Below are 12,454 nucleotides of genomic sequence, written 5' to 3'. Positions count from 1 at the left end.
GAAACAAAGAGAATTAGGCAGGCGTGCAGGGAAAGGAAAGCCCGGCAGCCGCCTGCGACCCTCACATCTTCACTTGTGATGTGACAAAGCCGGGATTAAGAAGTTAAATTTTCCCCTTCATTGGAAGAGGCTGGAGCCAAGATCCTTTTTTTTTCATCTTAGCCAGTTGCTTATTAAAAATGTGAAGGAAATGCTTCCTCCTCTAATCCCTCTTGCGAAGGATTCTTGATGAGTGGGGGCCCTGCATCCTAAAATCATATCCCACTTCCTGAGCTAAATATCACAGGATCAGCCCTCCCTCTGCCAAGGAGCCCTCTGGCTTGAACTGTAGTACCCTTTCCGCCGTGCTTCACAGCGCTCCTCTGATCCAGTCCGGAGCAGCTCTGCCGTGTTTCCTGTCCCTCCAGGGATGCTTGAGGCCTAGTTAGAGGGTCTCGGCAACCATACGTACAAAAAGGCTGGTGCCAAACCCACGGGGTTGCTCTCTCATTCTCTTTAAGAAAACGGCACTCTGATCCAGCCGTTTTTCCAAAATACAAAAGTGGCACGTCAAACGTGTGTTCACGTCAACATTCGTTGTGCAAATAAGACAGGCACCAAACAAACCACAATGAAGTTACAATGAATAAATAAAACAACTTTTGGATAAATAACATTGTCTAATTGGAGGATCGAGCAACTCTGCAGTCTATTTTTTCATTCCAGAGGTCACCACAAGAACAACCACCCCTCAGGATGTTTCCAAGGGTCTAATTCATAAAAACAATGCATTTGTGTAAGCTGCCCAAAGAGCCCTTGGACTATAGGGTGGCAGATAAATATAAAAAATAAATTCGTTAATAAATATCAGTATATGGAAGTGCACTCCAATCTTTGGGAAGTATTTTACTTTTCTTCAGAATGTTCAACTTGTGAAAAAGGGAGGTCAAATATTGAAATAGAAGTCACTAGTGGTTTTAATCATCCTGCATGTAGTTAAAAGGGAAAAATCGGTCTTTGTACCCCTGTGACTCGGAGTATGATGGGATGGTTAAAAAGGAACCCATCTGCACCAGAGGAGCAGAACATAAGCAGTCTTATCTTCTCACAAAAACTTAAGCCACCTGGGGTCAACTAACCCAGGTTAAACTTTGAGGAGGGATCTGCATAAGTTTCCTGAGCAATCTTAACTCCCTTTGACCCAGAAAATATCCAAGACAATCACAGCGGCTAAGAATGAATAGGCTGTCCACAGCTTGCCAAATGGTGCTTTGGCTTCCTTTGTTTCTTCAGAGCCTGAATTATAACAGCCTAAAAGAGCCTTCCCCAACTGGATGCCCCCCAGATATTTCCAACTACAATGCCCAACCTTCCTGACCATGGCTGGCTGGGGCTGCTGGAAGATGGAGCCCCTAATGTTTGGAAGGCAAGGGGGTGGGGAAGGCTGCTCCGAAGAGGAAGCTCTGACACTCGGAACAGAGTGGAGGGACGAAGGCAGCAGCTGGAACCTAAAGCGGAGAACCGCCATGAGCTCACGGGCAAATGGCAGCAGCGTCGCTAGGACTTCACACCGTGGCTTTCTGCAGCGGCAGAACATCGGTCCTCCTACCAGCAGCTCTCCAGGGGGCTTTCCCAGCCCTACCTGGAGACATGAGCATGGGCACACAGAATCTTCCGCATAGGAAGGACATTCTCTGCCGCTGGGCTGTAACTCTTCTGAGGCTGATGGGAGTTAAAATCCAAAACATCTGGAGGACACCAGGGCTGGGAAGGCCGAAATGAGGCGCTTCGCAGGCTGCTGGCATAGTTTGGGCAGAAGAGACTCCTCTGCTGAATTAGCAAGGGTTCAAGTATTGGTCCCAGGCAAGGCCAAGCTGTGGCGGTTTCATGCAGCCAAGTCATCTCCAACTTATGGCAGCCCTGCGAGTGGAAGCCCTCAGCCATGTCTTGTCCTTAACAGCCCTGCTCAGCTCTGGTCAACTCAACCCTTAGGGAATTGGTCCCTTTCATATTCGGTCTTCCTCCTCTTCTGACTTTGACTTTTCCTAGTACGACTGTCTTTTCCAGCGAGTCTTGCCTTTCCCTGATGTGCCCAACAGCCTCACTTCATCATTTTTGCTTCCACAGAAAGTTCTGGCTTCGTTTGCTCTAGGACTCACTTATTTGTCTTTCTGACAGACCAGGAGATTTTGCAAAGCTCTCCTCCAGCACCATGTTTTCAACACATCCGTTTTCTTCCGGTCTCATTTCTTCATTGCGCAGCTTTCACACCCAGACAAAGCGACCGGGGACACAAAACTGTGCAAGATCTTGGCCTTGGTCTCCAGCAAAATGTCCTACTGTCGCCAGTCCTGGGATGTGATGCTGCATCCTTCAAATCCCTTCCATGCCCGAAGAAGGTTCCAAAAGGCAGAGTGGTGTAGCAACTGGACCGGAACTTCAGAGATCTGAGTTCTGGCCCCCATGGAGCTCACTGTGTGCCTCTGCGCCAGCCACAGACTGGCCAAACCTACCTCCCAAGGCTGTTGTCGTGAGAATAAAATGAGGAGGGCAAACCTTGCAAACCCCCTTGGGTTCCTTGCATTGTATAAATGCAATAAAATAATATTTTTTAAAGGCTGAAACGTGGGGTCTAAAAGACCGAGTGGCTGCAAGCCATACATTTTCTGGCTGAAATGCAAGAGCTTCCAACACTCCAAGCTGCTGATCCTGGTGAGTGGGTCACCTCGTCGTAGAGCAAAACACCAGCAAACAACCCCCTGTCCACAACACACACAAACCATCGAGGGCAGTCAAGGAAAACCAGGCAGGTGAAATTCTTGACATGGTACCGGGGTTAGGATTCAGGGAATGGGGCAAGTAGTAAACATGGCTACCGATTCACTGGAGGTCAAAGGTCAAACAAACCTAATGAGGGCCTAGCCGATTAACAAAGTGCCTGGCACTGCGGTGAGTGAGCATTAACAAATCCCTTTGTTCCCCCTTGCAGACTATTCCCTTCAGTTTGCTCAGTGTAATTAAATTAAATTGCATTCTTAATGGTTCATTTAGTGGCATTTAGAGCAACTCCACAAGTGGAACGGCAGAGATCAGCTTGCCTGGGTTGGAAATTAAGGCTAATAAGGAGATTAATTGGGGAGGGTGGTGGCGAGGAGAGGGAGCGTTCCTGTCTGGCCTCTGAAATTATCATAAATGCAGCATGAAAATGAGGGGACGTGTGCAGAACCAGTTCCTCTAGGTGCTCTTGGCAGAGAGAGACTGGTTTGGTGGAGGCGAACAATCATCCGCAGAGGTGCACACCTTGGAAGAGCCACAATCTGCGCAAGGAGCAATCCGGGGCTGAAAAGCAAGATTCGCTCAACCACTTTCTCTCATGCCTTCCAGACCGTCTGTCACCCACACCAGGCCACTTAAGGGAACTCCTGCCTAGACAGTCCGGCCCCAGGAGCCAGGAAACATCTCTGCCAGGAGCGAAAAGAACTGGGGGGACCCAGGCTGGCAAAGGCTACACAGCAGAAAGGGTCAGGGCCTTTGCACCTTCTCGTTTTGTTATTATTATTATTTCATTGCATTTATTTCCTGCCTTTTTTCCTCTTTTTACTGCACACATGTATGGGAGACATCTGTAAGCAGACATATAAAACCAAATGATCTAGAAATTGTTTTATCATTATTATTATTATTATGGACTAGTAACATCTGGAAAGTTCACAAGCAGCATATGGAAGTTTTGGCCGTCAATGGCTATTTTCCACCAGGATTTAATATTCTGAGGTATACTGCTTCTGTCTGTGGAGGTTTCCTCTTCATTCTCTAGCAGTAAGATGTATTCTCCATGGCTTCTTATTGCCCACGCCTTTTATCAAATATAGTGTCGCTCTTTTGGAAGCAGAATACTGGACTAGACTGAGCCATCAGTGTAACAATATGCTATGTGGTTTTATATTGCCTTTAAACAGTTTCGGTACAGGCAGAATGCTTGTTACTGTGTCATTAATTATTGCTTTGTTGTTTTATCAGAAGCCTGTTGAGTTTCATTGTTGTGCAGTTGTTTGATGACAGGTAGGCTTCTTTTAAATTTGTTTCTAAATTGATGGTTATTTGATGTTTTTAAGCATCTTCCATACACAATTCTGAGAGCTTGTGTAATCAAACAGTATAGAAATACCTCAAACAAACAAACAATACAGGGCCCGCCGGATTCAGGCTGAGAGAGCTTCATACGCCTATATACTCACGAAACATACAACCCCCCCCCCATCCTCCTCAAACCATACAATTCAGGGCATAGCAATAGATGCACCATCACCTAATTCTGCAATCAATCTCCCAGCTGCAGAATTGATGCACACGCGCGGCCTGGGGAGTGCCTGCCACTTTCCTTTCCAAGGAATCCGTGGAAACACATGCTGGCACGCAAGACCCCCGAAGCCTGTATTACTCCTCTTTGAACCGTCTCCTCTCGAGACGCACCCTGCACCAGAGTCTCCAAAGCCGCTGCTGGGGCTGGAGCGGAAGCGACTGCAGAGGGGAAGCTGCAGAATGGCTTCAGCACATACAGGTGGGTGAGGTCGGGGTCCATTGACAAAAGGAGGCATTTCTGCCTCCATCAAAGCAGACGTGCAGGTTGACCATATTCCAACCTTCCCTTCTAAGGACAGACTAGGACAACTGTTTTGTTTGAGTCCCACAGGATTTTACGGGGTTTCCAATCCAGGGGTTGGAAATGGACCATATCGGACTTTTTTCAGGTTCCAGAAATGGGCACAACATAGTCTTGCACCCTGCAAACCAAGATCTGTGCATCTGCAGCACCACTTGCGCAAACAGTGATTTGTCAAATGGGATCTCAGTCTTTGCATTTGCATTAATGGAGTTGTGCCTTTTTAATGGTTTAATTGCATTTGCAGGGCTGCTAGGTAACCTCAGGTAAATAGCCTTGTCAGTTCCATCCCCGCCAGTTCCTCCTTCATTGTCCTTACGCCCTGCTTCACAAAAAGCTTGTAATTGTCGATTCTGACTAGGGCAGCATCAGAACTACATTTTTTTGCTAAGATGATCAGATTTGCACACATTGAGCAGACACCTTCTAAATTATTATTTTCATTCATTATTTTCAGCTCCCAAGATTCACACAGATGCACTCCGGCTTTTCAGCTCTTCCCTTGCCCTTGTTCTTCCACCAACTTTAGCCTTTTCTTCTGCTTACAACATAGAAGGAATTACATTTTAAAATGCAATCGGAGCAAATTTACCCGTTTAAAAACACCTTGTAAAATGTGAGCCAACTGTGAATCTGGAAACACGCACACCTTTTGGGATCCACAACTGGCACACACTTCCTGAGCTTTTCTTTAAAACCTGGGCTTCTTTTAAAAGCAGAAATCAGCATGATAGCCCAATTCGTCTCGGACCACGTAGGCATCAGCGTGGGAGAAGCAGAACAGAACCGGAAGGGTGAGTCAGGAAAATCCATCAGCTCTCACCCCCGCCTCAAACAGATTTCTTGCACACCCCTTTTCTGTGCAATGAGCTCATTTTTCTGGGCAAGCTGACCACACCAGTGACTCCACAACTTTCTCTCTCGGGACCCCGTTTTTCCTCACCAACAACGTCAAGCTGGTAGGTGTGGTTGATGGTGCCGTATCTGTTCTCCACGAGACACGTGTAATTGCCTTTGTCTGACGGCACAACCGAGTCCATGATGATGCTCCAGGTGGCATGACGGACCTGTGGGGAAGGAGACACCAATCAGTGTGGCCGGCGGGGAGTGGGGACAGGGCAGGGGCAGCAGCTCTGACCCCCACGGCTTCTGCATCCAAAGCGAGGGCAAAGGTCTCGCCCGCTCTGTGCTCTGTGTTCTAGACTGCACGTAATTGCAATTCGAGGTTATGTTTTCCCCTTTTGCTATCCTGAGGGAGTAATTGCTGCCAAATGAAGGAGTGACCACCGAGTCGGCTACATATGGAAAGGGATATTATTGACGTGTTCCCGTTGCCAGCACAGGAACCGGTCTGGAAATTTCTCCAGCTGCACTCCCACACAAAGGGAGGGCCACTGTGCCCAAATTTAACCGGGGTGCTGCAGAGGACATGTGTCATCTGCACAAACACCAGATCTGGCGTAGAATTTGACACAGGAACAATGCCGTCTTTCATGTTTATTTATGGTCTTAATATATTTACGTCCCACCTTGAAAGATGTTTAAACCCTGGTAAGGCTGCTTGAAAAACAGGCGAAGAGCGCAATACATCCAACAATAAATTGTGTATATACAAACCAGTAAACTGAAACCACTAAAAACAGCAGTGGCATAAAGACATGCGATTCAATAAAAAGCTTAGGTGGAACCAAATTGCTTTTTTAAAGATCAAAGAATGAAAAGCAAACTCTAAATATGAACCCTGTATTTTGCAATGAATTGCTTAAATATGTGTGGACTGGGCCCAAGTGGGCACGCCAACAAAACACAGAAAAGGCAAAGAAAATGACACAGTAGGCTGCAAATTCCATTTTGTGCATGCTAGATTTCTAGGAGGGTGCGGTTTTGGGGGGGGGGGGCTGCTCTCAAATGGGATGGAATGCTAGCTCACTCCAGGAGGACAGGCAGCCACTCCATGTCTTTGCCTTAACCAAGTAGAGTGGCCAGATGTGTTTGGAGGATTTATTTATTTATTTATAGCGTTTATCTCTCGTCCAGCTACTGGCGTCTTGGGACAGTTTTACAATAAAAGCAACACAAATAAATTTTTTCAGTCCAATCCTGGATTAAAGGTAAAGAAACGGAAGTCGGGAGGGCAGGCAGGGGCCTGGGCACTTCCCCGGGAGCAGACGCACGGCGCACCTGGTCACTCCAGGTGGGAGGCGCTGAGTTTCCATTTGCACAATCGCATTTCTAGGTGAGCATCCCTTTCGGTAAATCAGCACATGCACATCTTGCACACAGCTCTTTTGATGCTACTTTTCCTCCTTCTGGGCAGTATCTCAATGGCCGCCCTATAAGCAAATCTGGATTGCTTCCTTCCTTTGGTTATTTAGGGATACGCTCCATGAAATTGGTTTCAACTAAACAAGCTTATTGCTTCAGTGGTGGCGCCCTAACTGCGGAAGGAGTTCCCCAAAGTGGTGTGCCTACTCTCCACTCTTATCAGTGCCAGGTGAAAACTTATTCCCCCGGAGTCTTCATAGTTAACTTTTTAATTCCAGTTTTGAAACTGCACTTTATTCCCTTTGCTGATGTACATCCTTACCCATCCAGTTGCAACTGCTGCTGCGTTACTGTCTTAGCGTTCTATGTGGTCCTTCTTTTCTTGTCATATGTTTTTAACCTTTTAACTTCTGCTAACTGCCCTGAAGGCCTCTGGAGATTGGGCATATATAAACGAATTCTCCCCTTGTAGAGTTGGAGATTCTAGCCTGAGTTTGCTTGCTGCAGTTTTTTCCTAGGACATGAAACGGCTCTGGGAGTACCTCCTTCCCGAGGAAAAGCTCGGGCATGTCACTGATGCTTGAGGGGCTGCTGCCAAGTCTCCCGCCCAATGGCGGCCAAGAGCACAGGCGGGCTGGGGCAGCAAGCAACAGACAAGCTGCAGAAGCACAGCCAGGCTAAAACGAAGGGAGACACTGCATGGCCACTGTCTGGAAGGGGAGTTCGATTCAGGAAGCTACAAGGAACTGTTGCTTAGAAGGAGAAGAATAACAGGGGCTCTCCAATTCATTAAAACGGCTTTGATTTGCTTCTCTGACCAGACATGAAGATTCAGAAAGGGAAAAGTAGGACAGGGGGGCTGTTGTCTTGCTGCTAAAGGAATGTTCTTATTAATGCGGTGGCCTAGACTACACCAGCAGTGGGAGGTATCGGAGGCCACGCTGTGCTCGCTTGTGAGTCACTCCGGACGGAAACAAGTTGTTCTGACTGGAGGCGACTGGATGAGGCATCCAAGGCAAGCCAGTGGGGCCCGCAGGCAAGTGCCAGGCTGGCTTCTGGATTGCCGCACACCCAGCCAGACGCCTCCACTTGGCCTTGAAGCGGTCCAGAGAGGATGGAATCGTAGCTAGGTGGCATTACGGCTTCACTCGCAAAAGGTATGGTGGATGCTTTTCCGGCTGTAACAGGAACTTGACTGTGAATACAGCTGCTGCGACACCGGGCTGATGATCCCCGATTTTTTAAATGACCAATTCATGGATTAAATCTTACATAACATCCTGCATTTGTGGGCGCTTGACTTCTCTCAAAATACTGTGTTGAGTACAGGATGCGCTCCAACGGAGCCAAGCTCAGGGAGCCAAGGTTCCATTTGGATGCCAGGAAGCCCTTCCTGACAGTCAGGATCCCGAGGGGGTGGAATGGGCTTCCACGGGGGGTCGTTGAGGCCCCAGCGGTGTGGGTGTTCAAGGATAGGCTGGATGTCCACATGGTGGGCATGTCGTAAGCGGAGCCAGCTGGTGCCGGAGGTCAGACTAGATGGCCCAGGAGGCCCCTTCTGACTCGCTCTGCTTCTATGTTTCTATGTGTTGGAACGGGCAGAAGAAGCAGAGTCCAATAGAGCAAAAGCAAATAATACTGTGTTTGGGGAAATGACAACCTTTCACGGAGCACAGGAGTTCAGAGTCTCTGGTCCAGGGGGCAAATATGGCCCTGCAGGAGGCTCCATCCAGCCTCCCAGGGGTCCCCCGAAATCCACACCCCCCACTTTCCCCATCTGCCGATCATCTGGTTGTCTGGTGCCGGTTTCATGCATCCTCCCCCACACCATACCTTTGAAAAGGACAAAATGCCTCTCCGGAGACTAGGCTAATATCAACCAGAGCCTCAGGTGATGGATCTGAGGAAATCTTGTTCCCACCCCCTTGGAACGGCTTCCCCAGGCCTTCTGGGGTGAGCTGCAGGCCGCCCCATCTGGAGGACAGCCGGCTGGGAAAGGCATGGGAGAATGAGCAGCTTCGTCCTCCTTTAGGAGTCAAGCGGCGCCACTGTGGCACCAGCAATGATTCTTCCCCTCTCCACTTATTTATTTTATAGAGCGCTTCCCCTTTTCCAAATCCCAGAGTGGTTCTCAGCATATTACAAAGCAATACAGCATTAAAAGCATAAAAGCATTTAGATGAGGTCAAGGTTGGGAAAAGCAACATATCTGTTCTTGGTAGCCATCAAAAGCACGTGCCAATGGGGGCTTGATGCAGTGCCGAAATCGATCCAGACGGGCGGCCCTCCCCACTGCAGTTTTTCAATAAACTAGCATTCCTTGCGAACAGAGTTTTAAAAATCCCTACTTTCTCAAAGATCGAGGGGCCCAGGACCATCAACTAGAACTGGACTCCCACGGATGCCCTGACAACCCATTCAGCAAACTGAAAATGGGACGACCTCAGAAGAAGGCCTTTCTATTAGTTCCCTGCAACACAGCATTTTCTCCTCCTGAACAGGTGCATTTCTAATGCCCCTCTTTACTTGAGAGAAAAACGGCAGCATTTTTTTAAACACGATCCCTGGAAAGAAACCCCAACCTACAACTGGAATAGCACTTATTCATTCATTCAAAGCTTTTCTATCCCACCTTTCACTATGTCCAAGGGCAGTAATACACTAAAATACAAATGAATACAGCATCAACGTATACAATAGATAAAACCCAATCTTAAAACACTTTGGCTGCATTCCCCATTCTTTCAATGGCAACTCCAGGCCAGGGACCAGACCAAAAGGTTCCTACCTTGTATCCACCAATACGATGGTCAGGTTTGAACTCCCTGCCGTTCTTCAGCCAGCGCAAGGTCGGGGTGGGTGTCCCACTGGACGGGCACCGAAACTTTACAGTCTTGGCAGCAGGAACCGCGTGGAGCTTCTTTTCCATCTTCTCAGGGTACGTCCAGTAAGGCGGGATGGCTTCTGCGGAGATCCAACAGCAGGTTGGGGCTTAGGCAGTGCTTGCTGAGGGACAGGGACGTGTGCCATGACGTGGGCAGCCAAAAGAAGGCACCGCAAGCTCCCCCCACGCCCCACGAACAGCCCCAGCATCTCCTCTCCCTGCACCACCTGCAGCCTGGTCAGAGGACGCGAGTTCTCGATGTTCGCACTTGGAGGCTTTGACACTGCCGTGAACCATCCTGGTCTCCGAAACCAGATGCCACTGCTAAAAATTCCCGTTCCACTGCCTGCTCTGAATCTTTCCCTCCCCTGCTTAGAATGGAAACTTGTTGTTGAGGGATGTCATTAACTCCCGCACCCACCTGCTCTTCTTTTAATTTGAGCAGGAAAAAGGGCAGCTTTTGGGAGAAGAGCAGGTTTGCGTGCATCTTATTAAAAATCCTCCCACACCCTCCTGACTAAATGCATCACTTTGGGAAAGTTTGGTACTGTGCAACCATTTGAGAAACATTTGCATTCAGGGCTGCAAACAACATGTGGCTGGAGGGTCTGTGAGCTTAATATGCAATTCTCGTGGGCCCTAGTTGCCATTCTCGAGTGCCTCCGTCTAACTGGACCCCTATATAAGGTGGGAGTTGTCGACTGAGAGAGGTTTCGGGCACTCCTGGGCAACATATGCAGAAACGCCATGGATTACTGGCACCCAACAGCAACCAGCTAGAAAGGTATCCATGGAAATGGCATCCGCAAGGGATACCTGTCGGCTGCTCTTGGGGTTTGCCACTGGAAAGCTACCGAAACAGATGGATCTCGAACGTACGGTTCGGTCTGGAGTTATCGGCTTCCTTCTCCTCCGAGGAGGAATCATCGTCGTCGTCGTCATCTTCGGCAGAAGGAAGAGCATCTGGGGAGGAAAAGCGGCAGGTATCAGATTCGATTTGACACACGGGTGGCTTGCAATGATGCACGGAAGTGCTGGCGGTTCTCTTGCCCTGCAGTACATTTATTGCTCTTTTCGACCGCTGCTGCCCAGCACACGGCGTCTCAGAGAAATTAATTCTGAGTATCAGGTCTGCTGGCCCCTGGCAATAGCTTGTGGATGCTCTGTTGCGTATGGTCGAGTGATAATGGGCGTGAAGGAGCAGGAGATTGTGCGAAAACAAGACGCAGGTGTGGAGACGCATACTTGTTTTCTGCCTGCCACAGGATGGACGGCAAGGAAGAGCCACACTCCGGAGCTGGCCTGGGGGCAAGGGGGGGGGCTTCACGGAGGGACAACTGGGGCAAGCACGCGTTCTGGCTGGCTGCAAACACCAGCGCACCTGTGTGGATCCTCTGGTTGAGGACAGACGGAGCCGGCCACGCAGCAGTCTCTCAGCAGTACGCATCATCCGGCCCTCTCTGGTTGTCCTTCGGAGGTGCTGGGCTACAATCTCTTCAGCCCCAGCCAGCTTGGCCACTGGCCAGGAATGCTGGCAACTGTGGCCCCAAACATCTGGACAGCGCCAGCTGTGGGAGGGCTGGCCCAGTATGTCCCTTGCTATGGCACACTGGCGACCTACCGACACCTCGTCACATGACAGAATTTGTCTGGACGGCACTATTGCAGGTGGAAGGCCCCTTTTCCAAGTTTTCTACAAGCAATGGAAAATAAAAGTTGGGCTGCTTGTCTATGGGGAAAAAGGAGAGAATCCCTGAACACACACGGATGCACGGGCCAGAATATTCCTCCGTGGTGTCTGTTGTTCAGCCTGCGTTTAAAACAAACATCATATTTAAACATGCAGGTGTGCTGAAACTTAAGAGCCAGTCTATCATTAGTTCGAAGTAGAATAGCCCAAGAAAGGGTTTTATCCTGTGATATATTTTTTCTCAATAGAGCTACATAATCAGAATAGGTGAAGGTAAAGGGTGAATTTGTAGATGCAGTTGGAACATGGCGTTTGGTACCCATTACTCGGGCACAGGAATTCCTGGCTGGTCAGAAGGTGTTGAACTAAAGCTCCCATCCCTCCTTACCACTGCTTATGCTGGGGCTTGCTGATGGGAGCTGGAGTACATCTAGAGCAGGAGTGGGCAGAAGGTGGACCTCTACATGGTTCAGACTTCAACTCCCATGAGTCCTTGCTAGTAGGGACAGTGGCCAGGACTGCTGGGAGCTGAGGTCCAAAATAGGTGGAGATTTGCTTTCTGCCCACTCCCGATCTAGCTGGCACCAGGCTTTCCACCACATAGTGTGCATTGCTAAGCAAAACTGTCTCGTTTTGTATGATTTATAATAGAACAGCTTACTCCTGTGGGGCAGCAAAGAATTATGCATGGGGGCAGTCTTCACACATGGCCACTGAAAATCTTATTCCACCACCCCTCTGGGTTTGGAAATTTCAGCAGTCTTTGCCCATGGTCAATCACATCTTTCTAGCCATAAGGACTAGAAACTTGTTTTCAAAAACTGAAAGCAAAGGTTGTCAACAAACTGAATTCTGCAACCCACAGAATGTATTCTGGGCTTTTTCAGAGCTCCCACAGAATGGCAGCATGCACAGAACTTTGGATGGACTACAGGGTTGTCAGCATCCACGAAACACATTCCTTTTTCCTGAT

The 12,454-nt window shown here is 48.8% G+C and overlaps 1 protein-coding gene across 6 annotated transcripts in view; it reads right to left on the bottom strand.

Annotated features, from left to right (window-relative positions):
• FGFR1 (fibroblast growth factor receptor 1) overlaps nt 1-12,454 on the bottom strand; it is a 93,306-nt gene that overhangs the window by 25,295 nt on the left and 55,557 nt on the right. For all 6 annotated transcript variants that reach the window (XM_044437303.1, XM_044437306.1, XM_044437304.1 and 3 more), the window contains 3 exons: nt 10,671-10,754; nt 9,696-9,871; nt 5,586-5,709 (listed from right to left, as the gene is read on the bottom strand). In XM_044437303.1, coding sequence (XP_044293238.1) covers nt 5,586-5,709; nt 9,696-9,871; nt 10,671-10,754 — 384 coding nt within the window. The remainder of the gene's footprint in view (nt 1-5,585; nt 5,710-9,695; nt 9,872-10,670; nt 10,755-12,454) is intronic.

Source organism: Varanus komodoensis, unplaced genomic scaffold (assembly GCF_004798865.1).
Source record: "Varanus komodoensis strain SLA01 unplaced genomic scaffold, ASM479886v1 scaffold30, whole genome shotgun sequence".
NCBI classification, from domain to species: Eukaryota; Metazoa; Chordata; class Lepidosauria; order Squamata; family Varanidae; genus Varanus; species Varanus komodoensis.
This window is presented reverse-complemented; position numbering and strand designations above follow the sequence as displayed.